This window comes from Dipodomys spectabilis, unplaced genomic scaffold (assembly GCF_019054845.1).
Source record: "Dipodomys spectabilis isolate Male_0828 unplaced genomic scaffold, ASM1905484v1 ptg000175l, whole genome shotgun sequence".
Taxonomy (NCBI): Eukaryota; Metazoa; Chordata; class Mammalia; order Rodentia; family Heteromyidae; genus Dipodomys; species Dipodomys spectabilis.
Window position 1 is genome coordinate 14,501,204 of NW_024870852.1, and position 15,434 is coordinate 14,516,637.

Genomic DNA, 15,434 nt, shown 5'->3' on the forward strand with positions numbered 1-15,434 from the left:
GCTCCTGTCCTTCAGTGTGTGGTTCTATTTTTGAGCTTAGTTGATTAATGCTGTCTTTCTTATGAAGGAGATTTTGCTTGTTTAGTTCAGTAATACACAGTAGGTGTTCTAGAAATGTGTACTGAATGGATTGGTGAATGAATGAATGAATTTCAATGTGATTGACTAAAGAAGAGAGAGAAGGAAAGAGAAAGACAGAGAGAGAGAGAGAGGGAGGGAGGGAGGGAGGGAGAAGAGAGAAAGGAGAAGAGAAGGAGAGGAGAATTTACCAGCTAAAGATCCCAGGAAGAGGAGGAGGCTAATTAGCAATTCATTAGGATCCATTTTCAAGTCTATAGTCAATGCTAATCACTTGTTTGTTTAAGATGGGAAGTTCTGTGCTCATTAAATCCATTAGTAAATGAAAATGTTTCTGGGGAAGTCTGGCCTCCCACCCTGGAGTATGATCTCAAGGACTGCACCCCTCCGTTGGAGTCAGCTTCTTTGGCATCCGCTGAGCAGGGCCCACAGCTGGGAACACCCTGGCCTGCCGCCCTGGCCCTCCTTGGCTGGCCCTTAGGAACCTGTCTCCTGGTTTCTTTGAGCTCTTTCTGCCCCTGGAAAATGGATGCAATGTCAACCTTGTGGCTGGTTGTGAAGGCCACAGGGACCTGCAATCAGACCTAGCTCAGACCTTGGCATGGTCCAATGTGAGAACACCGCTGCTGGAATTCCCATAGTCCTTTGCTGCCCCGAGCTCTGTCCTGTCATCCGCAGAGCTCCAGGCCAGCCAGGTAGCCATTTATGGAAACTGAGGCATCTGCCCAAGGCCTTCGCTCCTCTTCTGTCCTCTCTTCACTGAGGTGCCTCCAGGAAGCTCCCCCCCCTCCCTCCCCCCCCTTCTCTCTCACCCTCCAGTGGGAAATGGTGGCTTCCCCTAGTGGCTCCTTCTTACCTTCTTGCACACAGGGACCTGGTGCCCTCCCATCTCAGAAATATCCGTCTCAGGGTTTGGCATGAATTAAGCCCATGTTACCCTCTATGGGGAGAGCTGCTCTTTATCCCAGTTTACCACCCCCACCCTACAGAAGAGAAAGCTGGCTAGGCAAGGTCACCTGGCTTCTACATGTGGTAAGTGGTAAGGTTAGGGCTTCAACCCAGATCCAAGCAGAGTCCTGAAGAAAAGCCCCAGACACATCTCTATCTATGGCCATGCTGCCTGCCACGCTTGGGTGCACGCTGAGTAGCACTAGCTGTAGCCCAGGCCCACCTTGGGGCACTCCAGCCTCCCTCCCTGAGGCCTCAGCTGGTCTTTGTCTCCTGGCCCATTGATTGCACTGCAAATCAACACCCTAATGCTGTAGAAGCCTCATCTCTCTCCTTCAGCCCATAGGGGCCCCTCCTTTTGGGCCTGGAAGGCAAATAGTGCAAGCTGCTCTGCTTGAATTTGGGGTCTCTCCTCCCTGAGTCTCCTGGTTTCCTTTTGAATGAACATCCTGCTATTACTCTTGAGTGTCAGGATTCTTGGAGATTCCAATACAGCTCCCCCTCCCCCAACAGCATGTTGCTGGCTTGGCTTTCTTCAATCCTGTGTCTTGGGCTACACAGCCACTGACCTCATTCTTTGAAAGACACGCATTTGTGAGGCACGCACTTAGGCAGAGCTCTCTGGGCGGATGTTTAGGTTCTTTCCAATCTTTTATTCATGCAAACAATGCATCAACAAACACTTTCTTCACCTTCTTTGCACATAGGACAAGTAAATTCCTAAAAGAAGGACTGCTGAGTCAAATGATGTGTGCATTTACGACTCTGACAGCTGCTGGTGTTCTGTTCTCTCCCTCCTCCCCATTTTGTGGAGGTAGTACTGGGGTTTGAACTCAGGACTTCACGCTTGCTAGGCAGGCAGCCCTTTACGGCACTGGATATTTTTAGGATATGGTATTGCATCATGTCCAGCTATTATCTGGACCACAGTCAGCTGATTTGAAGCTTCCTGCAATTGCTGGGATTATACACAGGTGCCACTATTCCCTTTCTGTTTCTTTCTGTTGAGATGGACTCTCCTGAATTTTTCTGCCAAGAAGAGAAAGCCTTCCAATCTCAGCCTTCAACTCAGCTTGGAGGAGAGGTACATACCACCATACCCAGCTATTAAGTCTGAAGAGGCTCTGAATGTATGCTCAGGCTGGCCTTAAACCTTACTCCTCTCCATCTCAGTTTCCCAAGTTGTTAATCTCATGACCTGGGAAGGTTGTGAGCCATGAGTGCTTGACTGCTAATTCTTTCTTTCGTCAGTCGTGGGGCTTGAACTCTGGGCCTGTCCCTCAGCTCTTCAGCTCAAGGCTAGCGCTCTACCACTTGAGCCTCAGCACTACTTCCGGTTTTCTGAGTGGTTTATAGGAGAGAAGAGTCTCACGGGTGTTCCCTGCCTGGGCTGGCTTTGAATGGTGATCCTCAGATCTCAGCCTCCTGAGTAGCTAGGATGGCAGTTGTTAGCCACCATGTCTGGCTACCTGTTAATTCTTTCAAAAATGATGTACAGAGCCAGGTATGGTGGTAAATTTCTTAATTCCAGCATTTGAGAGGCCGAAGCAGGAGGATCAAGAGTCTGAGGCCAACTTGAGCTCCATAGTGAGACTCATAAAAAGATAAAAAAAATCCAGACAGCATTTTGTTGTTTGCTGTACCACTGTCCACTTAGGTAGCCAATCGCCCTCCTTCCTTTAGCCCCTTCTCTCTCCTTCTCTTCTTTCTTCCTCTTCTTTCCTCCTCCTCTTCACTCCTCCTTTTTGTGCTGGTATTGAAGCTTGAACTCAGGACTTCATATTCTTGCTTAGAGCATTTTCGTTCAAAGCTGGTGCTCTACCACTTAAGCCACACCAACACTTCCAGCTTTTTGCTAGTTGTGTGGAGATAAGAGTCTCTCAGATTTTCTGCCCCCAGCTGACTTCAAATGATAACCCTCACATCTCAGCCTCTTGAGTAACTAGGATTAGAGGTATGAGCCCCTGGTGCCTAGCCTTTTCCTTCTTATGTTTGCTTTAGTAGAATTCACATGTAGGGCAGGGGATGTGGGCATGTTTTGGTCCTTTATGGATGGGTGGTTAAGTGCCATCATTGGGTTAGTTCCAATCTTTTGCTTCTGGTCTTTGAGATATTACTGTGAAGCTTTAGGCCTAAATGCCTGGCATGTACAGGACACTCAATTTTTAATAATTTATTGGGATTATAAAGGTGATCTACAGAGGGGTTATAGTTACTTCAGTTAGGTAAAGACCACATTTCTTTTTGGACAATGTCACCTCTTCCCTTGCTCTCTCCCAATTCTTCCCTCCTCTCCCCACCTGTAAGTTGTATGCTTATTGAGTACCACTGCTGTATTGGTTCACCCTGTGTCCCACCCTCCCAAAGACAGACAAATGAACAAACAAGACAAAAACAAAACAAAAACAGCAACAAAGAAAAAAAAACCTTGTTTCCATTTCATGAAGTTCCTTTCACTAAGTATTTTACATGAGCAGAGGCACATTGGTATTGGGCCTTTGTGTCCTTCTCTTTAGAGTATCCTCCTTTGGTTTCACTGTGTGGACACTCAATATCTGTGAGGTTTTGGGCTGGGAATATGGCTTCGTGGAAGAGTGCTTGCCTGGTACACATGAAGCCCTGGGTTTGATTCCTCAGTACCATATAAACAGAAAAAGCCAGAAGTGGCGGTATGGCTCAAGTGGCAGAGTGCTAGCCTGAGCAAAAGAAGCTCAGGGACAGTGCCCAGGCCCTGAGTTCAAGCCGCAGGACTGGCAAAAAAAAAAAAAAAAAGAAAGGTGAGGTTTTGTCAGTTTGGCACAATCCTGCAGGGAACAGCTTCTGCAGGTGTATCTTGCTGTACAGGCACACACTGCTCCGCTGACCTCAACAAGCTTGTACCCATGCACACACCATCTCTCATACTTACAACACTGTATTACCAAATCACACCATCTCTGGAGATCGATCCAAACCCTTCAGGTAGTGGACAGGACAAATTAAGGCCTGGGGGGGGGAAGGAAACACCAAAGTCCCTTGTGAGATGCAGCACCATTGGATTCCTAGTTCTGGCCTCGGTGTTCAGGGCAAGATGAGAACCTGGGGCGGGGTCCGTATGGCAAGAAGGGGCATGATGGGCCCCTGAAGATGGGGTGCACCCCTGTGCTGCGGGCAGTGCTACGTCTTTCCCACCACTTCTCCAGCCCCTCCTCCTCAGCCCTTGGTGCTCATCTTTTCCCTTGGAAACGGGAAGAGTCTGAAAGGCGCTTTCCTCATTCCTGACTTCAGATCCTGCCTGTGTGGGAGGAAGCAGAGGACAAGAGGACACTCGTGGAGAGAGTAGGCTGAGACCCGGGAGCTGGCAAATTACATAAGGAGGGAAAACGGGAGGGGGAGACGGAGGCAGCCATCCATCAGGGCTTATTAACCCTTACTTGTCCCCAAAGCAGGCAGCCCCAGAGGCTGGGCTCAGACATTTTCATCAATGGTTGGGCATCGAATGCCTTGAAGCGAGGAAGGCATGGCTCCTTCCTCATCCTTTGCAAGACAGGCTTTGTACTCTGGGTAAAACTGTCGGCAAAGGTAGACCAGCTCCTAATCTAGGAGATGATTCCTGTGGGAAATCAGGCTGCTTTGGAAACGTAATTCGAAAAGCTGCTGCATCCAAACTCCAGTGGTGGTGGTGGTGGGGTGGGGGTTGGGATGGGGTGGAGAGAATGCCATTTATAAAGCAATCAGCGCTTGGTCAGAGTCCACCATCACTCAGAATTATTTTCTGAAATCTGGCCTCTCTTCCTTACTCTGGCAGAAAGGCAATCGGGGCACTTGGCTTCCAATCAAGCCCAAAGCAGAGCACTGAGGGGGAGCCACACAAAGGCAGAGGGGCCCTGCATTGTGCATCACGGCTGGAGGTGCAGGAAAATCTGTTTCCAGGGCTTCTCCACTCTCAGAATAGAGCCCAGGAAGCCTCATCAGAGGCCCTATTCATCTCGTGTCTTACTTTTAAACTTTAAAGCACATATTTATGTGCCTCAAGTTGCTCATGAACCAGGGCTTGTCAAACAGTTTGGGGGTTGATGGAAGAGGTCCATTTTCTCGTACTGGGACTTTCAGAAATACAGTTTCACTGCCAGTCTCTCTCCTTTCCAGTTTCTCCTGTATGCTGCCACAGGACAAATCTTCCTACATTTTCTCACTTATTTGAGACCCTTCCAAGGCCCCCCTACCTGTTTCTTATAGCTGGGATCCTCAGATCGGCATTCAAGGACTCCTGTGAATATGGCCTCAGTTCTGAAACCTCCAAACAACCTTCACCCCACGCCATACATCACAGGTAACAGATGCAGGTGGTGACTGCCTGCCATTTCCTCTTCCTCTTGCTGGCATCTCCTTCCCTGGGACAGCCCTTCCATTTGGGGGAATCTATATAACCAGATTTGTTCTCTATTCACATTGATGGTGAGCTATCCTGACCTCTGACCCTAGACCTGTTCATGAAAATACTGAAAATCAGCATTGGGGAACTCTGAGGTCCAAGAGTGCAGGAAAGAATAAGCAGAGAAGAAATCAAACCACTGGCCTATTTTTTTTTGAGGCCTTTGAGCTAAAAAATTATTTTCACGTGTGTGTACTGGTCCTGGAGCTTGAACCCAGGGCAGCTTTTTGGCAGTTAGTTGGAGATGTTTTATGCACTTTCCTATCCAAGCTGGCTTTGAACTGTGATCCTTAGATCTCAGCCTCCTGAATAGTTAGGATGACAGACATGAGCCACCCATCAGCCATCTGCCTGGGTGATTTTTGTATTTTTAAAAGAATGTAAAAAGAAATCAAAGATGACACAGAGACCTCTGGCCTGCCCAGCCTCACAGCTGGCCTCTGCCATGACTGTCACCTGGCACCTGTTGCAGGGGGATGATAACACCTGCTCTGATTTTGACACAGGTCTGATCTGATGAGCATGAATCCTTGGGCTTCAGCTGGAGCTGCTCAGAGGAGGCATGACTCTCCCAGATGTGCTAAGCAGAAAGAACACAGGCCTAGGACTGCTGCTGGTGGCATGTGGACACTTCAAGGAGAAAGGCTGCTGGAGCACACAGGTAAGGCAGGGAGAGCAGCATCAGAGGGTGGAGTCAGGATGCTGGGTGTGCCCTGTGGTATCTGGGGTGGTCTCCTGTTACTCCAACAGGAATTAGAGTGCATGTAGTCACTGCCAGGTGTGCCTGTGCCTTTGGGTGTACTTTCACCTCTCGGCCTGCTGCATCTACCTGTCCTACAGGATTTCCCTTCCTCTGAGAAGCTTTCCATGGTTTTTTTTCTCCCTCATGCAGTTCCCTTAAGTTCCAGGGTGGGTCATGCTGGGAATTAATCATAAACATCCTTAATTAAGCTAGTCTGAGAAGAATGTGGCTCATCTTTAATAAAGCTATGGGCAGCAGGCTGGCAAATAGGCAGGAAAGACGAAGCCTGGACACTGTGGGAGGTGCTTTATAGACATTACAGCACTGATACCCGGAGCACCTGCAGGAAAGGCAGGAGCAGCAATGCCATTTCGGTGGTGGGAAATGAAGCTCAGAGGTCAGATGGCCTGCGCAAGGTCACATAGCCATTCAGGGGAAGCTAAGAGTTCACCTCAGCTCGGATGACCTCCTGAATCCCTGTGTTTTTTTCCACACGATGGTACCTCCAGAGGACACGGTTGAGGATCCCCAGCCCGATGCGCATGAAACTTTTAGAACCTCTTTCTGCAGCCACACCTCAAACAGAGGTGTCCAAAACTCAGAGTCTACCGCCTTCTGCGTATGCTCTTACTCACCCTCTAAGTGCAGTCACAGATGTACTGGTGCTGGTGCTAGAATGCCTCAAAAGGGCAGTGGGAGAGAATCACTGTGTGATGAGCATATCAACAAGGCCTACTCTGAGTCAGCCCTACAGGTTCAAAAGTAAAGCTGCAGGAATAATAACAGAGAGGCACTATAATTGGTTGTATGTGTGTGCGTGTGTGCGTGTGTGCGTGTGTGTGTGTGTGTGTGTGTGTGTGTGTGTGTGTGTGTGTGCTGGTCCTGGGGCTTGAACTCAAGGCTTGGATGCTTTCCCTTAGCTTTTTCGCTCAAGGCTAGTACTCTACCACTTGGAGCCACAGCTCTACTTCTGGCTTTTTTTTTTTTTTTTTCTCTTTTTTTGGTACTTAATTGGAGATAAGAGTCTCATGGACTTTCCTGACCCAGCTGGCTTTGAACCATGATCCTCTTCAGCCTCCTGAATACTAGGATTATGGGTGTGAGTCACTAGCACTTTTTTTTTTTAAATCAAGTGCAGGAACAAGAGGTCAGGACACCTTCACTCTGAGGAAGAGGTTGGGGTTTGGGGAACTGTGGCAAGCCCTCTGACCCTCATCATCACCTGGACAGCTCCCCAGTGCTCTTCTGCCACTCCCACGCCACTGCCTGTCATCCCCAGCCACTAGGGGAAGGAAGGCCATTTTAATGTCTAGGGAAGCAGCTGTGTAATGCTCGACAAGTCACGCCACCTTTCTGACTTGTTTTCTCATTTGTCAGGCCTGAGAGATTGAATTAGCCATGGCTCCGTGCCCCTAATGGAGCTGGGAACACAGCTCCTTTCACCAGCCCCTCAATTAGAGGGCATTTCTCTTCCCTTCCCGAAGGAAATCATCCCAGAGCTCTAGAAGTGGAGGAGAGCGAAATGGCATGGTGCGCTCTCATGGGCTCTTGGCTGGGGTTCCCTCAGGGTCACAGGGGCCTCTGGAACTGCACAGAATTCTGTGAGGTCAACCACATGGGCCCTGCAGGCAGAGAGGGTGAAGTGCCTTCCAGGGTGGCAGAGAGGGAGTGGGAGAGGGTCCTCAGATTTCATCAGAGGCCTGAGGGACCCACATCACAGATCAAGCAGATGTGTCCTCTCCCTCTATCTTTCCAGATGGAGCACTGAGGCCCCTGGATGAGGGGTCCCTGGAATCTAACTGGCAGAGTTAGACCAGAGCCAGGGCTGCTACCTGCACCCCAGCCAGACATCCTGCCCTAGCAGGGCAGGCCCTGGAGAGACAGGGACAGGCTGGGGAGCCTTCCTCCCATGTGTCCCAAGCTTGGGGCACCTATGTTGCTGCAAGAGTTGTCCAGCTGGTGCTCTGCCATGCATCTAGTGAGGGAGCTCTTACAGTTACAGCGCATGCATGGGTAACCGTAACCTTGCATGCCTAAACTTACATACACTGTGTTCAATTCCTCAGCTAGGAGAAAGCCAGGTGTCCGTTCTGCCTTTTTGAGAAAGGGAAACCTCATTTCACACAACTACCCCAACTAAGAGCAAGCAGGCATGGTAGAATTAGGCACATTTGGCAATCCCTGATGAGTGCAGACACTAAAGGCTCTGCTGGCCAAAGTAAATAATGCTACCTATGGACAACCAAGACACAAGACCAAGGGGGAAAAAATCAAACTCAAGACTCTTGCTCTGTCTTCCTCCCAATTTACAAGAAATACAGGTGACAGGAAGAGGCTGTGAAATGACCCCCACAGGGATGCAATCAGTAAACCTGACTGTAGGAAATGCTGCAGGATAAATGAGTTTCTTTTCCTCACCAAAACACACAAAGGAAGGAAAGAGAGAATCTAGAAATTAAAAAGGGGGAATCTAGAAATTAAAAAGGATTAAGAGATTTATTTATTGATATCTGTAATATATCTATTTTGATCCTGATCTAAATACACTGAGAAAATAAGACCATGACTGAATATTTGATGATATTAAGAGATAAATCTTATTTTTAAAAGATATGTTAATAGTATTGTGGCCATACCTTTAAAAAATTTTGGGTGGGCCAAGTGTGGTAGAATACACCTAAAATCCTAGCTATTTGGGAGACAGACAGTCTAGAGGACTGCTGTTCTAAAGCCAGCTCAGGCAAAATTTAGCAAGACTTTATCTCACAAAACAAGTTCAGAGGCTGGGAATGTGGCTTAGTGGTAGAGTGCTTGCCCAGCATGCATGAAGCCCTATGTTTGATTCCCCAGTACCACATAAACAGAAAAAGCTAGAAGTGGTGCTGTGGCTTAAGTGGTAGAGTGCTGGCCTTGAGCAAAAACAGCTCAGGGACAGCGCCCAGATCCTGGGTTCAAGCCTCAGGACTGGCAAAAAGACCAAACCCAAACAAGTCCAGCTTGTTACAGGTGGCACATACCTGTAACCCATACTACTTGAAATCAAGACTGGCAAAAAGACCAAACCAAAACAAGTCCAGCTTGTTACAGGTGGCACATACCTGTAACCCATACTACTTGGAATCAAGAGTTAGGATTAGAGCCTGAGGTCAGCTTGGGTAAAATTAGCATGAAATCCTATTTGAAAAATGACTAAGTAACATCAAAGGGACTGTGGTCATTGCCCCAATTGGTAGAGTAGCTGCTTACCAAGCCACAAGGCCCTGAGTTCAACCCCTAGGACTATAAACAATGAAAGAAAGAAAAATGCTTGGTTAATACAGTTTGTATTTGCCTGAAAATAATGAGGGTTGGTGGGGCAGGAGTAGGCACAAAGCAAGGCTGGCCACATGCTGACAGTGATTATCTGAAATGTGAGCACAGGGATTTCTTTTTTCTTTTTGTCGGTCATGGGGCTTGAACTCTGGGCCTGGGCGCTGTCCCTCAGCTCTTCAGCTCAAGGCGAGCGCTCTACCACTTGAGCTACAGCACCATTTCCAGTTTTCTGGTGGTTTATTGGAGATAAGAGTTTTATGGCCTTTCTTACCCGGGCTGGCTTTGAACCTCGATCCTCAGATCTCAGCCTCCTGAGTAGCTAGGATTACAGGTGTGAGCCACCGGCACCCAGCAGCACAGGGACTTTTTAGGGGGGTGGGTAGGTATTGAACCCAGGGCCTTGACCATGCTAGGCAAGTGCTGTACCACTAAGCTATACTCAAAGGCTATCACCTTGGCTTCTTTACACTATTACCCATAGTTAAAAAAAAAAATTAAGAAATCAATCTCCTAGTTAAAAAGGTATCCAAAACAATCTTTATGAGTTGGTTGCCTCTGGGGAGGAAACACAGATGGCTTGGGAATGGCTGTTTTGCAGGACTTGGATTTTATACTGTGGCTCTGTGTTACCCATTTAAAAAAAAAAAACTCATTTAAAAAAATCACCCCATTTAAGTAACAAACTTCAAAGTGGGCTCTTGATCATACTTTTCATCCAAGAAGCGCCTTTACTTCCTTTCCTTCAAAAGAACAAGTTAGATACAACAAATTCGTTCCACCTCATTACTGGGGGGAGGGGGGTGGTGCTTGGGCAGGGCTGAGTTCCCAAGGGTCTTAGATGTGATGTTCAGCCCACTGGCCTTGAGCACTCAGGTATGTGTGTGTGTGTGCGCGCGTGCGTGGCCAGTGAGGCAGATGAGGCTGGGGAGATAGCAGACTAAGGAGTTAAAAACCCTTAGAGCCACCAGACAATGTCATTTGAAAACATGAGGTATGAAATATAAATAACAGTCAGCTACTTTCCTTCAGTCCAATTTCTAAGCAGTTGTGTGATCGATCAATTTACACATCGATCCACCTTCACCGTCTTCTCAGCGCTGCTGCCCCGGAGTCAGCAGGGTGGCTTGGCCGAGCTTCTGGCTGGCAGGGAGGGGAGGCCGCAGCGTCTACCTGTGATGGGCACCCCAGCTTCTGGAGCAGGTAGAACACATTGGCAGTGTAGGGGTTCTGTTGTGTGGGGGCCCCCTGTAGCCGCACGGGGTGGAGGCGGGGGTGGGGAGGTGTGAACTGCAGGGGGCAGTAAAGCTGGTTCAGGAGGAGCCATGTGGAGTCAGGGTCCACTTTCATCAGGTGGAGGAAGACGCTGTGGAGAGAGGTCAGACATGAGTGGTCAGGGTGGGGAGCAGGAGTGGAGAAGGGAGGGACACCCCAGGGGCTGTTTACTGAACTCTCAAGAGGAAATTGATCCCCATAGCAAATCACTTCAGATAACAGAACAGACCAGTTCCTAAGACAGTACCATTAGGATGGTCCCAGAGCCCAACAGAAATAGAGGTAAACAGTTTCATATCCATTGACATAGAGTAAAACAGTAATTAGTCCGAGGAGAACAATATTGATATTAAACAAGCTCTTGGCAAAGCTCCAGGATGAACTGTGGAGTGTTAAGATGGAGTTTTTGAAAAGGAAAAAGATGACAGGACCTACCCTTCACTACAGCTCAGGAGCAGGGCTCTGTGACCTGTTGGGGGCCCTGGACAGGCCTCCCGGCTTCCTTGTGCCCAGATCCCCATGGGGACCCTGGACCCTTCCTGACCACCGAGAGCCATAGGCAGGTGGAGCCATTTGCCCAGGGGTCAGGTCTAAAAGACTACATGCTCTCCCCAGGCTCAGGGAGGGGCTCCTTTCCTCTCCTGGAGCAGCCCCCCTCGGTGATCTCTGGCACAACACTGAGTTCATCAGATGCCCACCAAGGATGGGGCTCACTGCCTTGACCTGAACTTTGAGTCACAATCTTGTTTCTTCTCAGCTCAGCTCCTGTTTCTGAACCATCCACCATATGTCCAGGGGCACCATCCTGGCCGGTCTCCACATACATCTCATGATAGGCTGAGAGCGGCTGGTCAATGGCAGGAGGCCATGCTTCCCCCAGCCCAGCATCACCTGCCCCCTCTACTCAGGTAGGCTGCTCCATTTCTCAGAACCCCTTTCCTGCACATATCAACTGCCTGCCCTCTTGAGATAGAGAAGCTTTCTTAGGGTAGGAACCATGTTTGCTCCTATTCCTGGACAGTGGTCCATGGTAAGCATTCAGTAAATACTTGCTGATTAAACAGGGTCTCAGACTTACTAGGTTGGCCTAGGATGACATTCCTCCCAGGATGTTTACATTCTATGAGTAGAGAGAGGGAGGCCAAGCGCTTATCACCAGGGTAGAAGAGGAACAGATGAGCAGACCCTGCATCACCAATGGAATCACTGGCCATGGGGATTATACAACTTGTTTAGTTTAGGCTTCTTGTTTGCCAGAGATAGGAGGTACACTTCACTAAAGGTCTTGCTGAGGTTTAAAAGGCAGATCAGACCTACGGAGTCTAGCATGCATGATCTCTATTAACCAACAGACAAGCCAGCCTCTGTATCCATGGATTCAACCAGGCATGGACTGAAAATACTGTGAAAAAACCCACATCTGTACTGAACATATATAGACTTCTTTCCTTGTACATTCCTGAAACAATACAATATAGCTATTATTTACATAGCATTTGCATTGTTACAAAATCGAGGGCTATGTTATAGAAGAGACCTGAATATCCCCAGATGTGGTATCTGTGAGGGCCCCTCAACCCATCCCACACTGGATACCCAGGGACAGCTGGATATAGTATCCATTTAATGAATTAAATCTTATTCTTCCCAATTATTCCTAGGATCCTCTGGCATACTTTTGAGCACCAAGTAGGAATTAAATGATTGCTAAGTAAAATCTAGTTTTCAGGTTTCTAATTTCTTTAATCTGAAAAGCCTGGGTCCTCAGGGACCTGATCTCACCTCTGAAGAGCCAACATTGTTTTCTTTCTTGGGTTTAATAGACTCAGGCTAAGGAGGTCAGGGGAGCGGGGTGGGAGGAGAGGGACATTTTGAAAATGTTCTGGGCCTGTTGTATGCCTAAACAATTTGAAGTTCTGTTTGCTTAGAATAATCTTGTGTTTCTAACCTGTGCAGCAGTTACTGGAGAAGTGATTAGAATATTCTAATGCATCGTTTCCACTTCACTGCAGAAAGGAGATGGGGCCTGCGTGGGAGACAATTTTTGTTTAAAAACAAAAATATCTTTGATAATTAGAGTGGCAAGGGAAATGATAAAGAAACGCACCAAAAATGGGAAGTAGATTTCTATTTACACGTGACACAGTTGACAGTTTTCCCTTGGTGCCAGAAACTGTTAGAATGCAAATGGTTTCATTTGATTTTTTTCCCCCCCTTTCAAGAACTGGAACAATTTCTCATGCTACAGCATGGTGCTCTCGCTTCAAGGAATATTTTTATCTGGGCAACACGCAGCAAAGTGGTGCTACGGCCCAGTTCAGTCACAGCTGTGCTGTGACTTGAGACGTGGCATGAAAACGTGGCACCATTCATTTTCTGAGCCCTTTTTAGCATGCAAAATGTGGACGTTGTACAAGCTGGCAGCACAGGAAAAGGAAAGCAGCTCTTCTCTTTGCCTGGGGAGGTCTCCAAATAAAATGCAAACAGAGAAGCAAAGTTCACCTTCTTTTATTAAGTAAGGGCTAAACTCTAGGAAGAATTATTTTGGGGTCTAATTTCTGTGCTGTAAAAGGCGGAAATGCCTTGGCATGGCTGACAGCCATAACGAGTTCATTCTCCCACCTCTAGTGTAAAACAAATTATTTTGTCTTGTGAACCTTTTTCCATTTTTTTTCTCCAGAGAGAACCATCATAGCAGCCCATCCTCCTTATAAGTTTGTACCAAGGCTCTGCAGAGAGGAGGTACAGGAAAACACTTTGGGGTATATAATAAAAAAACTGTTCCAGAAAGAGACAGGGAAAGAGGGAGAGACTGCCTGTTGTCTAAGGAATGATTCTCGCTACCAACTCCAGCTGCGCCACCCACCTTGGACAGTCTTTAGATGCTCTGAAAAGGGCAAAACATTTGTCTTTTGTCTCACTCTTAATGCCTCCACTCTGCCTTGGTTGGGGACCGGATTCTCAGCCAACAGGTCCTAATTCTGTTTGTTTTCAGGAAGAAAAGGAAATGTGGCCCACTTGGCCCGCTGCACACCTGATGTGGGGCACAGTCCCTGTGCCATGCAGGCAGATGGCTCGAGGGGACGGTTGTGCTCTCGCTGGGTGAAAGGCATGAAGCCCGCCAAACACTAAACGTGGACAGATTCTGAACCTGGATGCTTGTTGGTTTCAGCCCCTGGGGGCTGAGACTGAGGCCCAGGAGGTCAGGTCTGGGCGCACTGCAGCTAGGCTTTGTTCTTATCCAGCCTGGGCTGAAGCCGATCTCTCCAGAAAGCCAGGAGCCCAAAGCAAAAGGCCAAGTCCTCACAGGCCCATTCTGCATAATCAGAGGCTCGAAGACAAAGGCAAGGCCTCTGCTTTGGAGTGACTGGAGTAACCGCCTGGAAAATGTCCCTAATACATCTTCACACATGGCAGAGATGGCTGTTGAGCAAGCCAAATGGCCAGTTCTATCTTTTTCAAATCCATAGAGAAACACTTAAAATATGTGTGTGTGTGTGTGTGTGTGTGTGTGTGTGTGTGTACACTACTTAACTCCCAAACAAAAATTTCTTTCTCCTTCCCCCAGGCCTGAATCAGTGGCTCTTGGGAGCACAGTTATCAAGAGATTACCTGGTCCTCAGAGAGAGGGAGGCACTCGGCTGTGCCCTGTGCTTCTGCGTGTCCTGAGGCCAGTGATTATCTCTCAATAACCTGTAGGGCCGTGTAGCTTAAATGATAACTTGACTTTAAAAAATTTAGAACTTGCTGTTAGGCAGTTTCTAAGCAACCTCTGTTTCCATGGCAAAGAAGCCTGGTGTTTATACTGATTTTTCACTTAAAATGCGGTTTTATTGAATTTCACTTCATGCAGGCAGCCATTTCCCTGCATTTCAGCCCCATCTATGATTGGCAGGTATCAGTGAGTACCTAATCAACTCCAGATGCCAAACCAACAAAGGCAGGCACTCATTCCTCACAATCAGGTCTGGGGGAACAGGCTGGGGGGGACCCTCTGGGGAGGTAGTGGGAGGGGGAAGCTGGTCAACTAGGACTGCTCTCCTATTTGTAGTTCATCAAACATTTCCTAGTACCCAGTCCAGCCACTGGGCAAGATCTTGGGATATGAAGGTGGGTTGACAAAGGTGGTTTTAGGGTCCTATGCAATGGGAAAGGTGGATCCAGCAGAGAGGCCCAAGATCAGGAAGGTGAGGGCCATCCCTGGAAATCCTGTGTGAGTGGAGCTAGGGCGGGACAAGAACAATTCTAAGAACCCTTCCAGTCTCAGTCCGAGGCAGAGTTCTCCAGCAGGAGGGCGGATCCCACCTTCTCTCCAGGATGGTGCCCATGTGCTACAGCAGCACTCCTTCTAAAGGGTGTCCCGGCCATCAATGTCTAGACAACATCTGTTCCAAGTGAGCTCTAGAAAACCTCCAGCCAATCGAGGCCCAGCAAAACTAAGTAAACTGTAACTGAAAGGCAGGGCTCTCGGCTCTCCCCTGTGACAGGCTATTCTTTCTCTGTCAATTACTTGCTTGAGGGATCTGCTGTTCCTTGTCTCTTTCTGGATTTATAAAATGCTCTCATGAGCTGTCGGGGTAAATGCCAGTGGAAAAGGACTTGTGGCATTGTGATCTGCTTATTTATTTATTTATTTGGGGTTTCTAAAGAAGTTATTCCGGATGTCTC

At 48.1% G+C, this 15,434-nt stretch overlaps 1 protein-coding gene across 2 annotated transcripts in view; it reads right to left on the bottom strand.

The window, feature by feature from the left end:
• Positions 1-10,199: 10,199 nt before the first annotated feature.
• Positions 10,200-15,434, bottom strand: part of Tti1 (TELO2 interacting protein 1) — a 41,593-nt gene continuing 36,358 nt past the window's right edge. For both annotated transcript variants that reach the window (XM_042694370.1, XM_042694371.1), the window contains exon 8: positions 10,200-10,857. In XM_042694370.1, the coding sequence (XP_042550304.1) occupies positions 10,575-10,857 (283 nt within the window). In that variant the 3' untranslated portion in view covers positions 10,200-10,574. The remainder of the gene's footprint in view (positions 10,858-15,434) is intronic.